This window comes from Mesoplodon bidens (genome assembly GCF_964165515.1).
Source record: "Mesoplodon bidens genome assembly, chromosome: 8".
Taxonomy (NCBI): domain Eukaryota; kingdom Metazoa; phylum Chordata; class Mammalia; order Artiodactyla; family Ziphiidae; genus Mesoplodon; species Mesoplodon bidens.
This window is the reverse complement of record NC_138165.1, coordinates 47,840,225-47,864,779: the sequence shown is the minus strand read 5'-3', so window position 1 is coordinate 47,864,779 and position 24,555 is coordinate 47,840,225. Positions and strand designations below refer to the sequence as shown.

Genomic DNA, 24,555 nt, shown 5'->3' with positions numbered 1-24,555 from the left:
TCTCTCTTTTCTGTCGGTTGGATACAGCCAAGCCCATCCGCCCTGGGCACTACCCAGCATCGTCTCCAACGGCCGTCCACGCCATCCGAGGAGGAGGAGGCAGCTCTTCAAACTCCACTCACTACCAGAAATAAACACAAAGTGAGTCCTTAGTGTCAGGGGTGGCTTCCATCCGGGGCAGCCCTGGGGCTCTCCCTGCTTCTGCCTGGCTCTCAGCCATGTGTGTGTGGACCTGCAGCGGAGAGGAAAGAGTGCAGCTGTACCCCAGCACAGGCCCTGGGGCTTCAGGCTATCAGGGGCCTGGGTCTACCTTCAACTCAGTCTAGGGCCTCAGGGTCTTCCAGCTAAGGTCACCTGGTGCCAGGGACCCTCCAGGGATGGGGAGGGTGCGGTGAATGATTCATCCGAGCTTTCTTTTGTCTGTGGAACTCCCCTCTGTAGCTGGCATCCAAAAGGGCATTACCTGTTTGTCAACTGCTTTTACCCAGAGCAGGCAGATGTGGATGACTGCTTTAAGTCTCAGGAACTGAATATAAAGAAAGAGCCAGATAATAGAAAGTCACATTTTTATAATTACTATCTGAACGCAACAAATGGAGTCTTTAAGAATTGTGCAGATTGGGCTTCCCTGGTGGCACAGTGGTTGAGAGTCCGCCTGCCGATGCAGGGGACACGGGTTCGTGCCCCGGTCCGGGAAGATCCCACATGCCGCGGAGCGGCTGGGACCATGAGCCATGGCTGCTGAGCCTGCGCGTCCGGAGCTAGTGCTCCGCAACAGGAGAGGCCGCAACAGTGAGAGGCCCGCGAACTGCAGGAAGAAAAAAAAAAAAAAGAATTGTGCAGATTTATGTCTAGGTAGGTCCAGACCACTTTTTTCTTTGAGATGGTGGTCTGAAAACTTCTCTTCCCACTCTCCACGTGCCTGACATTGCTGTACCAGCACAAAGGAAAAAGTGATGTCCTTTAGAAAAGAGAAGGAGAGAGCACAAGCCTGTCCTCTTGTACTTGAGATAAAGAGTTTACTGGTTGGGCAGGGCAGACAGCTAGGTGGCCAGAAAACTCTGTTTAGAGAAACTCTGACTCTGGGCCAGTAACTTGTAGATGGGAGGAGGTGGATCCTAATGTTGACCTTGGAGTCTTAGTCCTCACTAGGGAAGCTTGTGAGCTTGACAGCAAAGCTGCAGCGATCAGGGGCAACTCAGGAGAGTGGTGGTTCCTCACCCAGTCAGTCCTTTTTGCATCAAGGTAAGGAAAGTGAATATGAGGGGCTGGAGACCCCACTCAGGGGGTATGACAGTATTGCTAAGGCTCAGACTAAAATTTCCAAGGTGGAAGCTTGGCGGCTGCACCCAGGCAACTTTCACCTGCCCTGCCCCAGGCAGCATGTCAAGGAGCGGGACAGGTCGAGGCAGGCCACGGACGGGCAGCGTGCCCACCACCTTCTGCCGTATGCTGGGAGGGTGGATGCAGAGTTATCTTGGCTGTGGGCCACCCTATTCAGATGCGATCTCTGCTTTCAATCGGAAATAAAGTAAAGCTGGATGTTATAAAATTGCTTCTGACTGCACGTTATCAGTGTTGGGGATGCCACTTGAAGGAAACTGTAAGAACAAAATTGGGCCGCTTAGAACAGAAAGCCTAAAGCAGTGGTTCTCGAACTTTGGTGGGTGTCAGCATCATCTAGCACACCCAGACACCCAGGCTCCTTGAAGTAGCATAGGCCCAGAGCCTTTGTATTTTTACCAAGTACCCCAGGTGATTTTGCTAGCCACCTAAGTTTGAGACCTGCTAGCCTAAAATATCCTAAAGTGGCTGATACAGGATGGACGTTTATTTCTTTGTCACATAAAGGACATTTGAGGGTGGTCTGTCTGCGGCTGGTAGAAAAACTCTACAGTGACAACAGAAAGCTAGCCTCTTAAATTTAGACTCACTGTCCTCAGCAAGTACCTTCCTTGCTGGTCTCCTAAATGACTTCCTCAAGCTCGCCTAAATGACTTCTGCAGTTCTAGCTATCGTGCCTGTGTGTTGCGTGTTCAGCAAGCAGAGAGGAAGCTGGGGAGAGGCAATAGCAGCTCTTACAGTTGAATGAGCTTCCTTTAAGTAGCCTTCCCAGAAGTCCCATCCAACTCTGATGCCTGCATCCCTCTGGCCAGAATTGAAACACATGGCCACATCTAGCTTCAAGGGAGGCTGGAGAAGGTAGTCTTTAGCTGGGCAGATCACTGCCCCAAACGAGAGTAGTGTTCTATTGCCTAGGACAAGGAGATGGAGGTTGGGTGGGCAACCAGCACTCTACTTGTTGAACACCTGATCTGCAGCGGCACTGTACTAGATGTAATACCTACATCACCCCATTTGATGGAAGCACCGGGTTAGTGTGTGCGCTTGGCTCCCAACAAGCTTTTTTTTGGGGGGGGCGGAATTAAACAACATACTCTTTATTTATTTATTTATTTATTCCTTTTTATGTTTTTATTTTATTTTATTTTATTTTTATTAGTTTCTGCTTTATAACAAAGTGAATCAGTCATACATATACATCTGTTCCCACATCCCTTCCCTCATGCATCTCCCTCCCTCCCACCCTCCCCATCCCACCCCTCCAGGCGGTCACAAAGCACCGAGCTGATCTCCCTGTGCTCTGCGGCTGCTTCCCACTATCTGTCTACCTTACGTTTGGTAGTGTATATATGTCCATGCCTCTCTTTCGCTTTGTCACAGCTTACCCTTCCCCCTCCCCATATCCTCAAGTCCATTCTCAAGTAGGTCTGTGTCTTTATTCCCGTTTTACCCCTAGGTTCTTCATGACATTTTTTTTTAAATTCCATATATATGTGTTAGCATACGGTATTTGTCTTTCTCTTTCTGACTTACTTCACTCTGTATGACAGACTCTAGGTCTATCCACCTCATTACAAATAGCTCAGTTTCGTTTCTTTTTATGGCTGAGTAATATTCCATTGTATATATGTGCCATATCTTCTTTATCCATTCATCCGATGATGGACACTTAGGTTGTTTCCAGCTCCGGGCTATTGTGAATAGAGCTGCAATGAACATTTTGGTACATGTCTCTTTTTGAATTATGGTTTTCTCAGGGTATATGCCTAGTAGTGGGATTGCTGGGTCATATGGTAGTTCTATTTTTAGTTTTTTAAGGAACCTCCATACTGTTCTCCATAGTGGCTGTACCAATTCACATTCCCACCAGCAGTGCAAGAGTGTTCCATTTTCTCCACACCCTCTCCAGCATTTACTGTTTCTAGATTTCTTGATGATGGCCATTCTGACTGGTGTGAGATGATATCTCATTGTAGTTCTGATTTGCATTTCTCTAATGATTGATGATGTTGAGCATTCTTTCATGTGTTTGTTGGCAGTCTGTATATCTTCTTTGGAGAAATGCCAATTTAAGTCTTCTGCCCATTTTTGGATTGGGTTGTTTGTTTTTTTGCTATTGAGCTGCATGAGCTGTTTATAAATTTTGGAGATTAATCCTTTGTCAGTTGCTTCATTTGCAAATATTTTCTCCCATTCTGAGGGTTGTCTTTTGGTCTTGTTTATGGTTTCCTTTGCTGTGCAAAAGCTTTGAAGTTTCATTAGGTCCCATTTGTTTATCTTTGTTTTTATTTCCATTTCTCTAGGAGGTGGGTCCAAAAGGATCTTGCTGTGATGTATGTCATAGAGTGTTCTGCCTATGTTTTCCTCTAAGAGTTTGATAGTGTCTGGCCTTACATTTAGGTCTTTAATCCATTTTGAGCTTATTTTTGTGTATGGTGTTAGGGAGTGATCTAATCTCATACTTTTACATGTCCCTGTGCAGTTTTCCCAGCACCACTTATTGAAGAGGCTGTCCTTTCTCCACTGTACATTCCTGCCTCCTTTATCAAAGATAAGTTGACCATGTGTGCGTGGGTTTATCTCTGGGCTTTCTATCCTGTTCCATTGATCTGTCTTTCTGTTTTTGTGCCAGTACCACACTGTCTTGATTACTGTAGCTTTGTAGTATAGTCTGAAGTCAGGGAGCCTGATTCCTCCAGCTCCGTTTTTCGTTCTCAAGATTGCTTTGGCTATTCGGGGTCTTTTGTTTTTCCAAACAAATTTTGAAATTTTTTGTTCTAGTTCTGTGAAAAATGCCAGTGGTAGTTTGATAGGGATTGCATTGAATCTGTAGATTGCTTTGGGTAGTAGAGTCATTTTCACAATATTGATTCTTCCAATCCAGGAGCATGGTATATCTCTCCATCTATTTGTATCATCTTTAATTTCTTTCATCAGTGTCTTATAATTTTCTGCATACAGGTCTTTTGTCTCCTTAGGTAGGTTTATTCCTAGATATTTTATTCTTTTTGTTGCAGTGGTAAATGGGAGTGTTTTCTTGATTTCATTTTCAGATTTTTCATCATTAGTGTACAGGAATGCCAGAGATTTCTGTGCATTAATTTTGTATCCTGCTACTTTACCAAATTCATTGATTAGCTCTAGTAGTTTTCTGGTAGCATCTTTAGGATTCTCTATGTATAGTATCATGTCATCTGCAAACAGTGACAGCTTTACTTCTTCTTTTCCAATTTGGATTCCTTTTATTTCCTTTTCTTCTCTGATTGCTGTGGCTAAAACTTCCAAAACTAGGTTGAATAAGAGTGGTGAGAGTGGGCAGCCTTGTCTTGTTCCTGATCTTAGTGGAAATGGTTTCAGTTTTTCACCATTGAGGACAATGTTGGCTGTGGGTTTGTCATATATGGCCTTTATTATGTTGAGGAAAGTTCCCTCTATGCCTACTTTCTGCAGGGTTTTTATCATAAATGGGTGTTGAATTTTGTCGAAAGCTTTCTCTGCATCTATTGAGATGATCATATGGTTTTTCTCCTTCAACTTGTTAATATGGTGGATCACATTGATTGATTTGCATATATTGAAGAATCCTTGCATTCCTGGAATAAACCCCACTTGATCATGGTGTATGATCCTTTTAATGTGCTGTTGGATTCTGTTTGCTAGTCTTTTGTTGAGGATTTTTGCATCTATGTTCATCAGTGATATTGGCCTGTAGTTTTCTTTCTTTGTGACATCCTTGCCTGGTTTTGGTATCAAGGTGATGGTGGCCTCGTAGAATGAGTTTGGGAGTGTTCCTTCCTCTGAAATTGTTTGGAAGAGTTTGAGAAGGATGGGTGTTAGCTCTTCTCTAAATGTTTGATAGAATTCGCCTGTGAAGCCATCTGGTCCTGGGCTTTTGTTTGTTGGAAGATTTTTAATCAGAGTTTCAATTTCAGTGCTTGTGATTGGTCTATTCATATTTTCTATTTCTTCCTGAGTCAGTCTTGGCAGGTTGTGCATTTCTAAGAATTTGTCCATTTCTTCCAGGTTGTCCATTTTATTGGCATAGAGTTGCTTGTAGTGATCTCTCATGATCTTTTGTATTTCTGCAGTGTCAGTTGTTACTTCTCCTTTTTCATTTCTAATTCTATTGATTTGAGTCTTCTCCCTTTTTCTCTTGATGAGTCTGGCTAATGGTTTATCAATTTTGTTTATCTTCTCAAAGAACCAGCTTTTAGTTTTATTGATCTTTGCTATCGTTTCCTTCATTTCTTTTTCATTTATTTCTGATCTGATCTTTATGATTTCTTTCCTTCTGCTAACTTTGGGGGTTTTTTGTTCTTCTTTCTCTAATTGCTTTAGGTGCAGGGTCAGGTTGTTTACTCGAGATGTTTCCTGTTTCTTAAGGTGGGATTGTATAGCTATAAACTTCCCCCTTATAACTGCTTTTGCTGCACCTCATAGGTTTTGGGTCGTCGTGTCTCCATTGTCATTTGTTTCTAAGTATTTTTTGATTTCCTCTTTGATTTCTTCAGTGATCACTTCGTTATTGAGTAGTGTATTGTTTAGCCTCTACGTGTTTGTATTTTTTACAGATCTTTTCCTGTAATTGATGTCTAGTCTCATAGTATTGTGGTCAGAAAAGATACTTGATACAATTTCAATTTTCTTAAATTTACCAAGGCTAGATTTGTGACCCAAGATATGATCTATCCTGGAGAATGTTCCATGAGCACTTGAGAAAAATGTGTATTCTGTTGTTTTTGTATGGAATGTCCTATAAATATCAATCAAGTCCATCTTGTTTAATGTATCATTTAAAGCTTGTGTTTCCTTATTTATTTTCATTTTGGATGATCTGTCCATTGGTGAAAGTGGGGTGTTAAAGTCCCCTACTATGATTGTGTTACTGTCGATTTCCCCTTTTATGGCTGTTAGTATTTGCCTTATGTATTGAGGTGCTCCTATGTTGGGTGCATAAATATTTACAATTGTTATATCTTCTTCTTGGATCGATCCCTTGATCATTATGTAGTGTCCTTCTTTGTCTCTTCTAATAGTCTTTATTTTAAAGTCTATTTTGTCTGATATAAGGATTGCTACTCCAGCTTTCTTTTGATTTCCTTTTGCATGGAATATCTTTTTCCATCCCCTTACTTTCAATCTGCATGTGTCTCTAGGTCTGAAGTGGGTCTCTTGTAGACAGCATATATATGGGTCTTGTTTTTGTATCCATTCAGCCAATCTGTGTCTTTTGGTGGGAGCATTTAGTCCATTTACATTTAAGGTAATTATTGATATGTATGTTCCTATTCCCATTTCCTTAATTGCTTTGGGTTCGTTATTGTAGGTATATTCCTTCTGTTGTGTTTCTTGCCTAGAGAAGTTCCTTTAGCATTTGTTGTAAAGCTGGTTTGGTGGTGCTGAACTCTCTCAGCTTTTGCTTGTCTGTAAAGGTTTTAATTTCTCCATCAAATCTGAATGAGATCCTTGCTGGGTAGAGTAGTCTTGGTTGCAGGTTTCTCTCCTTCATCACTTTAATTATGTCCTGCCACTCCCTTCTGGCTTGTAGAGTTTCTGCTGAGAGATCAGCTGTTAACCTGATGGGGATTCCCTTGTGTGTTATTTGTTGCTTTTCCCTTGCTGCTTTTAATATGATTTCTTTGTGTTTAATTTTTGACAGTTTGATTAATATGTGTCTTGGCGTATTTCTCCTTGGATTTATTCTGTATGGGACTCTCTGTGCCTCCTGGACTTGATTAACTATTTCCTTTCCCATATTAGGGAAGTTTTCAACTATAATCTCTTCAAATATTTTCTCAGTCCCTTTCTTTTTCTCTTCTTTTTCTGGAACCCCTATAATTCGAATGTTGGTGCGTTTAATGTTGTCCCAGAGGTCTCTGAGACTGTCCTCTGTTCTTTTCATTCTTTTTTCTTTATTTTGCTCTGCATCAGTTATTTCCACTATTTTATCTTCCACGTCACTTATCCGTTCTTCTGCCTCAGTTATTTTGCTATTGATCCCATCTAGAGTATTTTTCATTTCATTTATTGTGTTTTTAATCGATGCTCGATTCATCTTTAGTTCTTCTAGGTCCTTGTTAACTGTTTCTTGCATTTTGTCTATTCTATTTCCAAGATTTTGGATCTTGGAAATAGAATCTTGGATCATCTTTACTATCATTATTCTGAATTCTTTTTCAGGTAGACTGCCTATTACCTCTTCATTTGTTAGGTCTGGTAGGTTTTTATCTTGCTCCTTCACCTGCTGTGTGTTTTTCTGTCTTCTCATTTTGCTTATCTTACTGTGTTTGGGGTCTCCTTTTTGCAGGCTGCAGATTCGTAGTTCCCGTTGTTTTTGGTGTCTGTCCCCAGTGGCTAAGGTTGTTTCAGTAGGTTGTGTAGGCTTCCTGGTGGCGGGGACTAGTGCCTGTGTTCTGGTGGTTGAGGCTCGATCTTGTCTTTCTGGTGGACAGGTCCACGTCTGGTGGTGTGTTTTGGGGTGCCTGTGGCCTTATTATGTTTTTAGGCAGCCTCTCTGTTAATGGGTGGGGTTGTGTTCCTGCCTTGCTAGTTGCTTGGCATAGGGTGACCAGCACTGTAGCTTGCTGGTCGTTGAGTGAAGCTGGGTGCTGGTGTTGAGATGGAGATCTCTGGGAGATTTTTGCTGCTTGATATTATGTGGAGCTGGGAGGTCTCTTGTGGACCCGTGTCCTGAAGATGGCTCTCTCACTTCAGAGGCACAGCACTGACTCCTGGCTGCAGCACCAAGAGCCTTTCATCTACCTGGCTCAGAATAAAAGGGAGAAAAAGTAGAAAGAAAGAATTAGTAGAAGAAAGAAAGAGAGAGAGAAAGAAAGGAAGAAGGAAAGATAGGAAGGAAGAAAGAAAGAAAGGAAGGAGGGAGGGAGGAAGGATGGAAAGAAAGAAAGAAAGAAAGACGGGAGGGAGGGAGGAAGGAAAGAAGAAGAAAGTGAAAGGAAGAAGGGTGGGAGGGAGGGAGGAAGGAAAGAAAGACAGGAGAGAGGGAGGGAGGGAGGAAGGAAAGAAAAAGTGAAAAGTAGGGAGGGAGGGAGGAAGGAAAGAAAGAGAGAAAGAAGGAAAGGAGGGGTGGAGGGAGGGAGGGAGGAAGGGAAGATAGGAAAAAAAGAAAGAGCAGGTAAAGTAAAATAGAATAAAGTATGAAATATAGTAGCGTTATTAAAATTAAAAAGTAATTATTGAAAAAAAACGGACAGATAGAACCCTGGGACATATGGTGGAAGCAAAGTTATACAAAGAAAATCTTACACAGAAGGATACACATACACATTCACAAAAAGAGAGCAGGGGGAAAAATCAAAAATCTTGCTCTCCAAGTCCACCTCCTCAATTTGGGATAATTCGTTGTAAAAAGAGGAAAAGGACGAAAAGTCTGAAATCTTGCTCTCTAAGTCCACCTCCTTAATTTGGGATAATTCGTTGTAAAAAGAGGAAAAGGGGGGAAAGTCTTAAATCTTGTCCTCAAAGTCCACTTCCTCAATTTGGGATGATTCGCTGTCCATTCATGCACTCCACAGACGCAGGGCCCATCAAGTGGACCGTGGAGCTTTAATCCGCTGCCCCCGAGGCTGCACAGAGAGATTTCCCTGTCTCTTCTCTGCTCTCACAGCTCCCGGGTCTCAGCCTTGGACCTGGCCCCGCCTCTGCGCGTAGGTCGCCGGAGGGCGTTCTTCGCTCGGACAGGACGGGTTTAAAGGAGCCGCTGATGCGGGGGCTCTGGCTCACTCAGGCAGAGGGGAGGGAGGGGCGCGCGGTGTGGGACGGGCCTGCGGCGGCAGAGGCCGGCGTGACGTTGCACCAGACCGAGGCGCTCCGTGTGCTTTCCCGGGAAAGCCATCCCTGGGTCGCGGGACCCCGGCAGTGGCGGGGCGCACATGCTCCCCGGAAGGCGGGGTGGACAGTGACCTGCGCTCGCACACAGGCCTTGTGGCGGCGGCAGCAGCAGCCCCAGCGTCCCACGCCCGTCTCCGGTGTCCGCGCCTTTAGCCACAGTTCGCGCCCGTCTCTGGAGCTTCTTTAAGCAGCCCTCTTAATGCCCTCTCCTCGCGCACCAGGAAACAAAAGGGAAGAAAAAGTCCCTTGCCTCTTTGGCAGCTCCAGACCCTTTCCCCGGACTCCCTCCGGGCTAGCCGTGGTGCACTAACCCCTTCAGGCTCTCTTCCTGCCGCCAGCCCCAGTCCTCTCCCTGCGCTCCGACTGAAAGCTGATACCCGAGCCTCAGCTCCCAGCCCCGCCAGCCCCGGCACCCGAGCAGACAAGCCTCTCGGGCTGGTGTGTGCCTGAGGGCACCGATCCTCTGTGCCGGAATCTCTCCGCTTTGCCCTCCACACCCCTGTTGCTGTGCTCTCCTCCGCTACTCCGAAGCTTTCCCTTTCCGCCACCTGCAGTCTCCGCCCGCGAAGGGGCTTCTAGTGTGTGGAAACCTTTCCTCCTTCACGGCTCCCTCCCACTGGTGCAGGTCCCGTCCCTATCCTTTTGTCTCTGTTTATTCTTTTTTCTTTTGTCCTACCCAGGTATGTGGGGAGTTTCTTGCCTTTTGCGGGGGTCTGAGGTCTTCTGTCAGCGTTCAGTAGGTGTTCTGTAGGAGTTGTTCCACGTGTAGATGAATTTCTGATGTATCTGTGGGGAGGAAGGTGATCTCCGCGTCTTACTCTTCCGCCATCTTCCCCCGGGTCCTCCCAGCAAGCTTTTAATGGCTATACCGGCCCAGGGATTCTGGGGTCAGAGACTGTGCAGTGGACAGTCCCTCTCCTCGTGCCTGCCCATAAAGGCCTGTCAGACCCACGTTTTATGGAGGGTGCGTACAACCAGATGTTGGCCAGGCCTCACCCATATATCCCCTTCTCACTCTGAAGACCGAAAATCAATAGGTCTGGTGAGACTTTGAAGACCTTCAACATATGGAACCACCCTCACCTGTCATGGCCGTTCATTTCTTTCTCTAACTCAGAGTGTTATGAGTGGTTTTGTTGATTTTATCTGAAATTGGAACCTCTGCCACCCACCTTGTCTATTCAAATGACTCCTGTAACTTCGTGTCACCAAAGAAACAGGCCCCATCCCAGTGTCGGGATGGTGGTAGGGTCGAAGGGCCTGACTTTGGACGAGCGACCCGGGTCAGGTGTCAGGTCTTCCACTGCCTTCGAGTTACTTAACCTCACGGTCGGTTTCCTTGTCTGTGAAACGGGGAGAATCCTTGCCCTGGGCCACGGGCATTGATTTGAGGACTACATGAGGTCATACTTCTGAGCTACTTGGCACATAACAAGTGCTCAAGAAAATGTCAGCTGTAGGAGAGGCCTAGCACTGCAAGCTTGGCACACAGTGGGTGGTCCATGAATGTTGGTTTCTATTCTCTTCTAATTCTCATAGTTGTTAGAAAATAGTTTTTAGTCTGTAGCAATTGATCATAACCACAGCAGGGAAGGCCCATGTCTAAGTATCCTATTTGGTGCTATGACCAGGTATAAGGAGTTTTAAAGATACTATCATTTATTTATCCAAAAGTTATGAACAGCAACATTGACTATTTTTATGAAAATAACTGGGCATTGGTCAGTGGAGGTTAAAAAAAGGATGATAATCAGTGGAGTAGGGAATTATAATTGGAAGTGAAGAAATGCTTATTAAAAAATAAGCTTATTAAAAAAATTAGAAATATGCAATTAATTGCTTAGATAAGATTCAGAGTTTTTTGAGATGATCTTTCCTGCTCTTTGGATCCTCGTTCTGAAGTGTGTCTGTCCTGTAGAAATGATCTCAACTGCTGACTCTTCCCAGCCCTCCTTTTGGAGCCAGAGCGGCACATTCATACTTGGGCAGCATCTGGGTACCTTTGGGATTTCTTTCTGCTTCATTTCAGGATTCAAGGAATATAGTCACAATGAGTCTTTCGGTTTATGCTCAAAGTTTCAGAGCAACCAAAGATGCCAACATATAGAAATCAAAGGAACCCAGGACATTGCCAGCTTTTATCTCATCTCATTCAAATCTGGGGACATGGGCTGCATCAGGAGGAGGGGCCCATCTTTTTCAACCCCCAAAGCTGGACATGGGACAGTACAGTGCAGTAAGCTGACAACACGGGATATGGGATTGGCCAGATGTGGGTTCCAGCCCTGTCCTTGGCTCTATTCCTGTGTGACATTGGGCAAATTGCTTGATTATTTTTAGCCTCAGTTTCTTCATCTGCCAAATGGGATCAGGCATTTTGTACTTGCTCTGTACTTGGTTTAACAGTAAAGAGAAAAGAAGGCTCTGTTCTTGTGTACTGACACGCTTGTCGGGGGGAGATAGACAGCAAATAAAGACAGTAACTGCAAATAGTGTTAAGTGTTCTGAAGAAAATAAGAACAGGTTAATGAAAAAGAGATGGGGGACACTTATTTAGAAGAGGGGGTGACATTTGAGCTGAGAACTAAATGATGAGAAATGCCAGCCCCGCAATGACATGGGCACAGACACTCGCTGGAAGGTGGGTCCAGACTGTGGCATATTTGAGGAACCACAGGAAGGCTGATAAGGCTGGAGAACAGGGGAGACCATCATAACTAGGAATGTTGGGAAGGGAGATGGGACCAGATAAATGAGGCCTTTGAGGCCGAGGTGAGCAGTTCAGAGTGTAAGCTAGGTGTGTAGGGCCAGTGGGGGCTTTGGGCATGGGAGTGCTGGGACTCAGTTCCTGATTAGGAGAGGTCTGCCTGGGCTGGACTCTGGAGGAAGGAGGGGAGTGGGGTGAATGTAAGAGCAGGGGGCTCCCTTGGGGGCTATTGCGGGTGGCCACTTTGGGGGGAGTAGCACTGAGCCAGGGTGACCGCAGCAAGTGGTCAGAGTCAGCCTGTGTTGGAGAGCTGAGGGTGGACGGGAGAGAAGGAGGGCTGGGTGGGAATCAAAGGTGGTTCCTAGGCTGGGGCCCTAGCAACCAGGTCAGTACAGGTACCTTTTAGCCATGACTGGGAAAATTGGGCAATGAACAGATTTTATGGAAAAACAGAGTTTGGTTGATTATGAGATGCCTCTTAGACAATCCAACCTAGTTCACCATCCAAGCGGGTATGTTGAGTAGGCGGTGGGACCCATAAGCTCGGGAGAAAGATCAGGGCTGAGATCATAGGGAATTGTAGCCCGTAGATGGTGTTTAAGGCCGTGGAGTGGAGGAGATGATCTGGAGAAAGGTGGATAGAGGCAGAGGGTGGGGAGAGTCAGGCCAGGCCTGGGGACTGGCCAATGGAAAGGTCAGAAAAAGGAGGTAGCACCAGTAAAGGGGTCTGAGGGGGCAAGAATGTGATGTTTGGGGAGGTGAAGTGGAGCCCTGCTTCCTAAGGGGAGGTCCTCAGCTGTGCCAAAGGCTGCTCAGAGCTCCAGGAGGATAACCACAGGGACTGAGGGCAGTGCCCTCAGCTTCAGCACGAGGGGGAAGCATGGACCAGAGAGCATGGGGGTGGGGAAATAGAGCCAGTCACTGCACGCAGCTTGAAGTTTTGTTCGAAGGAGCAGAGGAATGGAGGGATGTGGGGTTAAGGCGGGATTTGCATTTCTTTTTTAAGATAGGAGCCATTACAGCTTATTTGTACACTGATGGTAATGATCCAGCTGGGAAGGGAAATTGATAACTTAGGAGACAGGAGAATTATAGTAGAGAGTATTGGCTTTCTGAGAGGTGCTGTGATCCAGAACATAAGCAGAGGCAACACTGCACTCAAGGTGACAGGAAGGCAGAGCAGAAAGTACAGATGCTGGTGGCTGGTAGATGGGGGTGCTGGTAGAGCCATCCGGTAAGATGGATCCCATCTTAGCGCCTGTTTTCTCATGCAAGTAAGAAGCCAGGTTACCAGCTGAGAGGGTAGGGGGAGACCGTCTTGCAGGCTGAAGAGAGAAGGCATGAAATAGGTCTCTCAGGCAGTGCTGAGTGCTTACTTGAGGTCCCACATTGAAGGTAGACAGCATTTAAATACGTGTTCAGCTCCCTGGTTCTGAGGGCCCTGGAGTACGGCGGTGCCCGTGGGCACTGGTTCGAATGTGCCCACCAGATGGCGCCAGTGGGGCATTGCTGAAACCTGTTTTCTGACCGGCTTTGGGGCAGAATTGTGTTCTCTTCGTTTTCCTATCTGTAGACTGTTATTTCTCAAAGTTGAGTAGTAAATCGAGTACTTTTAGGGAAATAAAATTCTCACAGATTCCTGGAGTTTAAATTATAAAATAATTATAAAATATTTAAATTATTTTAGTATAATACTCAAGTATTTGCACATTAAAAACAGTGTACACTCCCTAAACTTAACAGATCTTCCACAACTATCAAGTTGAAACAAATTTAGAAAATAGATTTAAAAAGTCAAAAATCCAAATCACCAACCTTTACTAAGCTTTACTAATTTAACGAATGACAATCTTTTGCTGAAAATAAAGAGCTGCGTGTGCAGTGTGACTCTGGTATGCATCGCTTCTGGTCAAGTTTGGCTTATGTGTCAAGACATGACAATTCTTTCACCCTCTTTCTCTGTTAAAAACCACTGCAGAGGGCTTCCCTGGTGGCGCAGTGGTTGAGAATCTGCCTGCTAGTGCAGGGGATACAGGTTCGAGTCCTGGTCTGGGAGGATCCCACATGCCACGGAGCAACTGGGCCCGTGAGCCACAACTACTGAGCCTGCGCGTCTGGAGCCTGTGCTCCACGACAAGAGAGGCCGCGATAGTGAGAGGCCCGCGCACCGCGATGAAGAGTGGCCCCCGCTTGCCACAACTAGAGAAAGCCCTTACACAGAAACGAAGACCCAACACAGCCAAAAATAAATAAATTAATTAATAAACTCCTACCCCCAACATCTTAAAAAAAAATAAAATAAAATAAACCACTACAGAGTCCCAGCGTGCTTTCAAGTCATTTTGTCTTCTGTGGCTGGAACGCATCATTTTCCCATTGCCCAGCTTTAGCCTGAAGGTGATGAAAGTTGTGAGGAGAAGCGCCAACTTGGTGTTGGCATAAAGCAAGTGCGGTGCTGAAGTTGGTTACAGGTGATCCACTAGATAATCTAGAATACACACATGTGAACGCTTCAGATTTTCATGGCAAGAAAAGCATAAAATTGAAAATATTGTGAGATGAACCAAAGACTGAGGATGCCTTTCGCTTTGTTGATATAGATGAAGACTGATATTTTGAGAACTGTACTTTTATTAGAAACCATATATATCAAGTCTAGAAATCATATTCTATTTAATAAAGTTTTGATACACTTTAATAAAATATTAGACAAAATCACAGTGGCGGAGCTGGAAGGGCCTCACTTCACTGGCCTCTTACAGTACATTTGAAGAAGCATTTTTTTTTAACACTGTGATTTCATGTTTTGAGGCATAAAGAAAAGAGCTCTGGAAAAGCGCTTCTGCAGTTTATAGCAGGGTCACCCAGGTGAACGTAACTCCAGGAAGCCATCAAAGGAGCCCAGGAGTCTGTCGTGACCCCTGTGTCATGTTTTATGTGACATTCCGTGGGTCACTAACAGTCACTGTAGGATGGCTCTGTCTCCGGTTTTACTACTTCAGGAGCTTATTGTGACTATATTTGCTCATTGTTTTCTTCTTTTTTTAAGTTTATGTCGAAGTGTTTTAGTTTTTTTTAATTTAATTTTTATTTTATATTAGAGTAGAGTTGATTTACGATGTTGTGTTCGTTTTAGGTGCACAGCAAAGTGATTCAGTTATACATATACCTATATCCATTCTTTTTCAGATTCTTTTCCCATATATTAATCAAAATAATATCTTTAACTCCTTAAATGGTGGGATGGAGGCACATGCATAACAAAGATTTATGGGCTTTCACCACCCTTTCCTTTTGCTGCCATGATGGTCATCTGTGCCTGGGGGTCTGAATTCCTGGACCCCATGTTGCCCGTGTGCCTGCTGCTGTCAGGATCTTCAGCCTATCATACTTGGCCCAGAACGCACAAATGACTTTCTTTTGCAAGCAGTCTTCTCACAGTAAGCTACATCCAAACAGGGAAATTCCAAGTGTGCATCAAAGACAGGAAACCCAGTATTTTCTAGCCTCGCACGTAAACCTCAGATTTCCTTGACTTTACTCTTTTTTTTTTTTTTTTTTTTTTTTCTGGTACGCGGGCCTCTCACTGTTGTGGCCTCTCCCGTTGCAGAGCACAGGCTCCGGACGCGCAGGCTCAGCGGCCATGGTTCACGGAGCCAGCCGCTCCGCGGCATGTGGGATCCTCCCAGACCGGGGCACGAACCCGTGTCCCCTGCCTCGGCAGGCGGACTCTCAACCACTGCGCCACCAGGGAAGCCCAGATTTCCTTGACTTTAAATGCCCCTGGCCATTTCCTCATATTCACCACTCTCAGCTGAAGCCCTAAACATAAAGTCCACTTGTGCAGCTGGCTCTTCTTTCTTTGAATTGAGAAAGTTCCACCTTCTCTGAAGCCCCACCTCACCCTTCTCCCTTAACTGCTTCCCTCACCCACCCCAGGCAGAATGGAGTTTTCTCTCTAATCTTTTGACTATTGGAACAACAAGGCTGTTTCTGGCTGGTCCTTGGTATATCCTTAGGTTCAGGCTGAGCTTCCCAAAATGGCATCTGCTCATTTATACTCTATTTGCTTTTCTGACACACTCTGTCTTTCCTTCTTTTTTTCTTTTCTTTTTTTTTTAAACATCTTTATTGGAGTATAGTTGCTTTACAATGTTGTGTTAGTTTCTGCTGTATAACAAAGTGGATCAACAATATGTATACATATATCCGCATATCCCCTCCCTCTTGTGTCTTTCCTTCTTATTACTCTTCTCTCTGTCCTGAATTCCTGCATCCAGCCTATCTTGCACCATTGTTGGGGTTCATCTTGACCTTTCTCCTGTTCTTGATACCCTAATCACAAATAAAAAGTATAGCGGCATAAGACGCACAGGTTGACTTCTGGCCACAGCAGAAATGGGTTCACTCCACACGTGGAGGGTGGGAGAGCTGCTGCTTTGGGATTTAGCCCTTTGAAGCCGAAAAGCTTCATTTAGAGTAGGTCATGAAGCCACACATGTGGTCTGCATCAAAACCACTGGGCTGTTCAACTTGCTACTGCTGTTAGAAAATCCTAGCAATTAAATGAGTAGTATGTATGTGCATGCAGAGAGGGACCCTTTGCTACAGGCAGGGTAGCTGGATGGTTGTGGGCTCAGGGTCTGGAGCTGGACTTCCTGGGGTTGAATCCCAGCTTGGACATGTCCTGGGATAATTACCTCATTTCTCTGGGCCTCAGTGTCCTCCTCTGTAAAACGTGGTCAGATAGCCCCTACTCATAGGGTGGCTGTGAGGATTAGATACATGAGTATCTTAGGGCTTAGCTGAGTGCCTGGCACAGAGCAAGCTCTCACTAATCGCTGGTGTGGTCATGATGGAGTCCAGCTTCACTCAACATGCTACACGGAGGCAGAGGGAACTGTCATGATCTTAACAACTTGCTAGTGGTGGATCCTGGTCTAAGAGCTCTGATCTGCTCTGCAGCAGTTCTCAGGGTTCCTGACCTTGGGACCTTTGACATTCTTAAAAAGTATCAACATCAAAAAGCTTTTCTATTTCTGGGTTGTATCTATCAATAGGTATTACGTTAGAAATTGAAACATTTAAAATAGTAATTCTATTAACAAATGCCATTTTTGGACTTCCCTGGTGGCGCGGTGGTTAAGAATCCACCTGCCAACGCAGGGGACATGGGTTTGAGCCCTGGTCTGGGAAGATTCCACATGCTGCGGAGCAACTAAGCCCATGCGCCACAACTACTGAGCCTGCGCTCTAGAGCCCACGAGCCACAACTACTGAGCCTGCGTGCCACAACTACTGAAGCCTGCGCGCCTAGAGCCCGTGCTCCGCAGCAAGAGAAGCCACCGCAACGAGAAGCCCGCGCACCGCAACGAACAGTTGCCCCCGCTCGCCACAACTAGAGAAAGCCCACGCGCATCAATGAAGACCCAACGCAGCCAAAACTAAATTAACTAATTAATTTTTTAAAAAATGCCATTTTTAATGAAACATAATTATTTTACAAAACAAAAAAACTTAGAATGGCACTCTTATGGTTTCACAAATGTCTTTACTATTTAGCTTGATAAACGACAACTGGATTCTCATATCTGCTGCTGCCTTCTGTCTGCTGCAGTGGGTTGTTTTAGTTCAAGTATATGAAGCAAACCCAACCTCTTCCCTCCAGAAAAGGTTCTTGGCCATTTAACAGCTAAGAAAACTGTGGCATGGAGAAGTTATGATCATAGTACCTTCATCACAGGTTTGTGCTGGGAATTGAGCAAGACAATGTGAAAGGAGAGTGAAAAAGTCATAGAAGAATGCCTGGCAAAAATCTGGCCCTGACAAGTATTCTCCAGTGTTACGGTGGTTTCATGGGGACAGGCCTAAAAGGAGTAGATGAAGCAGGACCTCAGGAAGAGAGGAAAGAAATGACTGCAGACGGGCACTGCTGGGACCTGGGATGGGACGTAGAAACTGGCCTTGTGAATTCAAAGGGAGGGATCACAGAGGGACCCTTACTTCGTTTCTGGCGCAGTCTGCTGCTGGACCTAATTCTCCTTAATGGCATGGTTCTCAGAGTTATGAATTCAGAGCAAGTAAAATTGTCCCTCTACAGTAGATTGCACGAATGCCCCCGTAAGATAAATCCACTTCTGTTCAACAATGATATGTCCAGTACAGTTGGTAATTCTTATAATGTGGGGATTGAATTGTAGAAAGGCAAAGGCAAGATAAAACTATGTACTGTTTGGATTAAGCGTAAATCCACTGCAGGCAATTGCAAAAGCCAAGGTTGGGGGGGAAACATCTCTGATTACTTCTTGCAAAACCCACATAAAATTAGCTTCCTTCTTCAACCTTCCCCATCCCTTCTAAAGAAAGGTGATTTTATTTCCTTCTCAGTCAGTCACACGTTGCCACTCTGCACTACCATCTCCAGTTGGGCAGAGGCCCAGGGACAGTCCAGGAGCGGGTCACTTGGTTTCAGTACCCGGCTTTTGGGAGAGTGAGCGGCTCCTGTCAACCACCTAAGGAGGGTCAACAGAACTGGGTTTTAAATGTCCTCGAGATGCACCAGCCTCTCTGGATTGTCAGTCTATTTGATCGGAACAGTCAGAAATGTTTTTTCTAGGGGCTCACCTATTTACCTCTATACGTTATATCCATTTTCTCCCCAGAATTTGTCAAAGGAGGTGAACTTCCAGAAGGTTGGGGGATGGATGAGAATATCCTAGTTAAATCCATTCTTGGGCCTGCTGGAAAGACTGCTGTGGCAGACATGTTTGTAAAGATCTTTAACTCAGGATGAAAAATAAGCACCTCTAGATAATAAGGGATGTTTTCTTGGTATTTTCCTTTCAGAGCCCCTCACAAAATCTCAGTTCTCTCTTGCCCTCCTGGAGGTGGTTAAACTAAGCAGATTGGGCCCCCTTTGTGGCCCTCTGTTTCTTCCAAACTATTAGCTAAAATGTGCAGAATCTCACACGTTGGGGGAAGGGGGGATTTGAATGGAAGGCCTTCTGTGGAAATCGTGTCACTTTGTGGTTGGCTGGAGCTGTTGAGGCTACCCTGTTGAGTCTGTGTGCCTAGCGCTTGGCTGTCAGCATGGGTTGGCTGCAGTCATCATGTCAGGCCATAACCCTACAATTTAAGGTAAGGGCTCGCACCTCCCTGCCTCCAGGTGTGTAGGACGGCTGTCTCATCTGACCTGGGTGACCCATAAGTGATTCTGAGATCGTGTGCTTGGAAAAATGAACCTGGAAGGACAGTGAAATGGGCATTTCAAAGGGAGTATGCAGAAAGCATTCCTGAGCCTCTTGGTTTTCAGCTCGAAATGGATTTGAATGACAACTGTGACTATGCTGTCTTAGGTTTTTCATTTCTGGTCCTAATAATAATCACAAAATCTCACCAGAAAGTCTAAACAGTACAGAGGCTCCTCCCAAAGGCAAGTCTCTCTCTCTCTCCCTCTCTGGGACTTCTTAAAATGACAGGAATATAAGGTTGCTTTACCATTTTTAATTGAGCAGCTTTGTAATTGCAAGTGATTGCACTATTGGAGCAAGAAATGGTAGTTATCGGGTGAGCTCCCTGAATATGTATTTTTTGAGTTGGGGAAAAGGTAGTATTTTTTATTTTTCTTTTTAGATTTTTTAACATCTTTATTGGAGTATAATTGCTTTACAATGGTGTGTTAGTTTCTGCTTTATAACAAAGTGAATCAGTTATGCATTATACATATGTTCCCATATCCCCTCCCTCTTGCGTCTCCCTCCCTCCCACCCCTCTAGGTGGTCACAAAGCACCGAGCTAATCTCCCTGTGCTATGCGGCTGCTTCCCACTAGCTATCTATTTTACATTTGGTAGTGTATATATGTCCATGCCACTCTCTCACTTTGTCACAGCTTACCCTTCCCCCTCCCTATATCCTCAGGTTCATTCTCTAGTAGGTCTGTGTCTTTATTCCCGTCTTACCCCTAGGTTCTTCATGACCATTTTTTTTCTTATATTCCATATATATGTGTTAGCATATGGTATTTGCTTTACTCTTTCTGACTTACTTCACTCTGTGTGACAGACTCTAGGTCCATCCACCTCACTACAAAAACTCAATTTTGTTTCTTTTCATGGCTGACTAATATTCCATTGTATAAATGTGCCACATCTTCTTTATCCATTCATCTATCCATGGACACTTAGGTTGCTTCCATGTCCTGGCTATTGTAAATAGAGCTGCAGTGAACATTGTGGTACATGACTGTTTCTGATTTCTGGTTTTCTCAGGGTATATGCCCAGTAGTGGGATTGCTGGGTCATATGGTAGTTCTAGTTTTAGTTTTTTAAGGACCCTCCATACTGTTCTCCATAGTGGCTGTATCAATTTACATTCCCACCAGCAGTGCAAGAGAGTTCCCTTTTCTCCACACCCTCTCCAGCATTTATTGTTTGTACATTTTTTGATGATGGCCATTCTGACCGATGTGAGATGGTATCTCATTGCAGTTTTGGTTTACATTTCTCTAATGATTAGTGATGTTGAGCATTCTTTCATGTGTTTGTTGGCAATCTGGATATCTTCTTTGGAGAAATGTCTATTTAGGTCTTCTGCCCATTTTTGGATTGGGTTGTTTGTTTTTTTGATATTGAGCTGCATGAAGAGGTAGTATTCTAAAAAGGAATGTGTTCTCTTTTTTTCTACTCAATTTTTGTTCTTTATTCCTTTTTTTCCCTCATCCACTTTGCTTTTATCTACTTTTAAAATCCCTTTCCACACTCTGAAATTTTTCTATTATAATTTATATCCTGCTTATTTATACAAAAATATGTGAGATTGCTTACAGTATTATAACACATAAATCAGGAGAGTCAAGCCAAAAAAAAATTAGAGAGGGAGAGAGCACTGTAGCAGGAACCACAGTCAAGCACTAAATTTGAATGTAAGCCTTCTAGGGGCAAAAACAGCATGAGGTGTTGAGTTGGAGTTCTTTTCTTTATTGAGGTGTAGTTGATTTACAATATTACATTAGTTTCAGGTGTACAACATAGTTATTTTAAAATTTTCTAGATTATACTCCATTTATTGTTCTTATAAAATATTGGCTGTATTCCCTGTGCTGTGCAATATATCCTTGTAGCTTATTTACTTTATACATAGTAGTTTGTACCTCTTAATCCCCTACCCCTGTCTTGCCCCTCTCCCCTTCCCTCCCCCGCCATTGATAACCACTAGTTTGTTCTCTATATCCATGAGCGTGTTTCTTTCTTGTTATAGTCACTTGTTTGTTTTATCTTTTTAGATTCCACATATAAGTGGTAGCATACAGTATCTGTCTTTCTCTGCCTGAACTGTTTCACTTAGCATAATGTCCTCCAAGTCCATCCATGTTGTTGCAAATGGCAAAATTTCATTCTTGTTTGTGGCTGAGTAGTATTCTGTTATATCTCTGTACGGAGTTCTTTTTAAAATCAGAAGAGCAGGTGGGTCTTTCTTCGTGTCTGTCACATTTCCTGTGCCTGGCAGTCCCCATGTGTTTCTCAAGGATGAGCCTCCACCTAGCTCTCTTGTCACCCACTCCCCACCCCAGAAGCACCGTGAGCTCTGCACATAACCCACAGGCAGGATCACAGACAGACCCAGGGCTTCCAGCTGATGTGAGGAAGTTGAGCCTTTACATTTCTTCCTGAAAGTTGAGTTCATTAGAGTTGGTCCAAAGGCTGATAAAGGGCTGGCCTCTGAGTCAGGACTAGTCGCCTTTCATCCCGGAGACTTGATGGTGATCAGGGGAACATCTGCTGGGACATGGAGTGAAATCATAGGGGGTGCCCTACTGAGTAACGTCATCACGCTGGGGAGGTGAAACACACCTTTCAGGACCGGGAGCCTCCTTCTTGAGGGAGCCTGGCTAAGGGGGTTTGTCTGACCTGCCTGGGTATCTTAAAGTGCTGGCAAGTGAGAAATGATGTTTGGGTTCCCTGGAGGAATGAGAAAATGTGTTACGTTTCTCCAAATATCTATAGTTTCAGTAGGCATGGCTTTGGGAAGAGACAGTTGTCAGGGCTAAATACTTAGAGCAAAAGCAGTAAATAGGAGGCTGTACTGTCCAGTAGGCTAGCCACTAGCCACAGTGACTACTGAGCACTTGAAATGTGGCCAAGTCTACACTGAGATGTGTGGAAAATGCAAAATACACACCAGATGGCAAACACTGTGGGGAAAAAAGACTGTGAACTATCTTAGTAGTAATATTGTAATGGAAAATATCTCAATCTCTACTACTTGATTACATGTTGAAATGATAATATTGAGTATATTGGGTTAAATAAAATGTATTATTCAAGTTAATCTTACCCGTTGCTTTTCACTGCTTAATGTGGCCACTTGAACATTTAAAATTAAATGCGTGGCTCACATGGTATTTCTATTGGGGCAGCTCTGGTCTAAATATCTAAAATTAAAAGTTTTTTTTGTTTTTCTTCCTGAGGAGTGAATTTCCATTGTGTTCTCTAACTCCTGTGTTCTCTCTTTGGTTCTCTTTCAACAGATATGACTCTCCACATAGCATGTCAAGGACTACATTAATCACCAATTCCTTTACTTTTTTTCCCACCTACACAATTTCCATTTTCTTTTATACTTGGTCACCCCAGCCATCTGCAGTACACCAGTTTCAGATATTTGAGCTGTGTAGAGTTTCTGTGTACAGATGTGTGCTTGGACTTTTCTCTTCCTGAGAAATCTGAAGGGGGCAATTACAGAAGATCCACTTACTCCTGGGATCTGTTGCTGTGGCCCTGGGCTTGGGGCATTGGGTGGTCCCTGGGTGGTCCTTGGAGACTCCTTCTCTGCAGCCACGTCCCAGCAAATACCATTCCCTGGAGGGGAACAACCAAGTGCCGTGGAGGCAGCAGCTTCTGCTTCGCCGCCGCAACTGTCTGGTTTTCCTGTAAAATAAACACATTACTTTATATTTTTAGGGAACACAAAAGTGCTGCTGTAGGGCTCAAAATTTTCATTCTGGACGCTTTTCCAAAACAAGTCACCCCAAAGACGTATTTTGAATATCCTGGTTGCATCTTTGGATCTGTAAAATACACCTTTTAGTATGGCACCCGTTAAAATGCAAAGCAAATTTCTTCGAGGCAGAAAAACAATGACAGTAGCAATGTAGAAATTGTTCACTCAGACACATCTGTGTAAATGCGAAAAGTCATAGCATTCACCTCTGAGCTGCTTGCTATTGAACCTGCAGTGACTAGTCTCAGCCAGCCCAGGTAGAACATCATTCCTTCAGAAGTGTTGAAAATGCTGCAAAGTTGGATGAGTGGAAGTGCGGCTGCCCCCCTCCTTGCTTCCTCTTCCCTCATCCTACTGGAGCTTGCATCAGGGATGGCCTCTTTCTCTACGGAACCATCTTGAGCCTGGTGGGGGTATTGCTGACGAAATCCAGGATCATTCCAGCAGTTGAAAAAGGAAGCCCTAGGGGGAAAGCAATTGACATATTTTTGTGCCTATGAATAAGTTGCCATGAATAATTTGTTATATTAACCCATCCTTGCCGACCATTTAGTTGAGTTTTCTCCTTGGCATCAAATAGATAGGTTTCCTCTTAGGCAGAATTAGAAGAAATCAGTGTGGATGGATTTTTTACATTCGGCTATTGTTTTATTCAAATACCTGAATATAAAGCTGAATCAACTCTTACTTCCAGTTGTACATATTAAAATGATCGAATTCCAAGTAGTAAAGTTTTCAGGGAAACTGACAAGGGTTCAATTAAGTTAGTCTTGTGTGCTGCTACTTGTTTTGATAAATTTGAGGGTTAAGTCAACGATAACCAAACCAGTCTCAGTGAAAGCACCATCCTATGGTTGTGTCAGCCCAGGATGAGTGAGCTGGCACTGTCCCTGCTGCTGTCATCACTGGAATGAAATTTTGCCAGAAGAGACGTTGCGTTTTCTCATTGCTGGTGGGTGAAAGATAGTTCAAGTGTGTGTGTGTGTGTGTGTGTCTGTCTGTCTGTCTGTGTGTCTGTGTGTCTGTGGATAAAGCACTAAAGACTGAATTGACTTCTAGACTTTTCTTGTATAAAATTTCCCTAACCAAGCAAAGCTGCTTTGACTTAATTTATTTGTTAAATGTTGCACTTTGTTTATGTGTGGATTTTTTTTGGGGGGGCAGCTAGTAAGTAGAGAGAAGAGGACGAATTCTACTGACGTATTTATTTAGTAAAAATGACAATTTTGCATTCATTTACGTTTTAAAAATTCTGTTTGATTTTTTTGTTTACATTGTTGCTAGTGCTCGCCCAACATAACTGCTCCAATGCTATTTGCCGTCTGACAGAAGTATCCTTGTAGGGCAGGCTTTGCAAACCTTATCAGGTAATAACATATGCCACAGATTATAACCTTGCTGTTAAGATGTTTGCCTCCTATTTTAGAAGTTAAAACCGGCCTTTGAGAAGATCGCCAAATAATAAATTGTCATACCACTGCTATCTGTTATACAACTGTGTAACTGCATAGTTGGAAATTGAACAAAGGTTAGGAGCTCTTTCCTTTGGGCTCTCTTGTTAACAGATTATTTTAGATTTTTTCCGAAGTAAGTTTTCCCTGGGCACCCCTTTTCTAATTCTAAAGAAGTGTTTGGCCCTTTCATGTTTCAAAA

At 44.1% G+C, this 24,555-nt stretch overlaps 1 protein-coding gene across 1 annotated transcript in view; it reads left to right on the top strand.

Annotated features, from left to right (window-relative positions):
* The window catches only part of KIF5C (kinesin family member 5C), a gene marked incomplete at its 5' end in the record, with an annotated part of 173,853 nt that extends 149,951 nt beyond the window's left edge, over positions 1-23,902 (top strand). The window contains 2 exons of the mRNA XM_081241905.1: positions 28-141; positions 22,430-23,902. Of these exons, the coding sequence (XP_081098031.1) occupies positions 28-134 (107 nt within the window). The 3' untranslated portion in view covers positions 135-141; positions 22,430-23,902. The remainder of the gene's footprint in view (positions 1-27; positions 142-22,429) is intronic.
* Between the last annotated feature and the right edge of the window lie 653 nt (positions 23,903-24,555).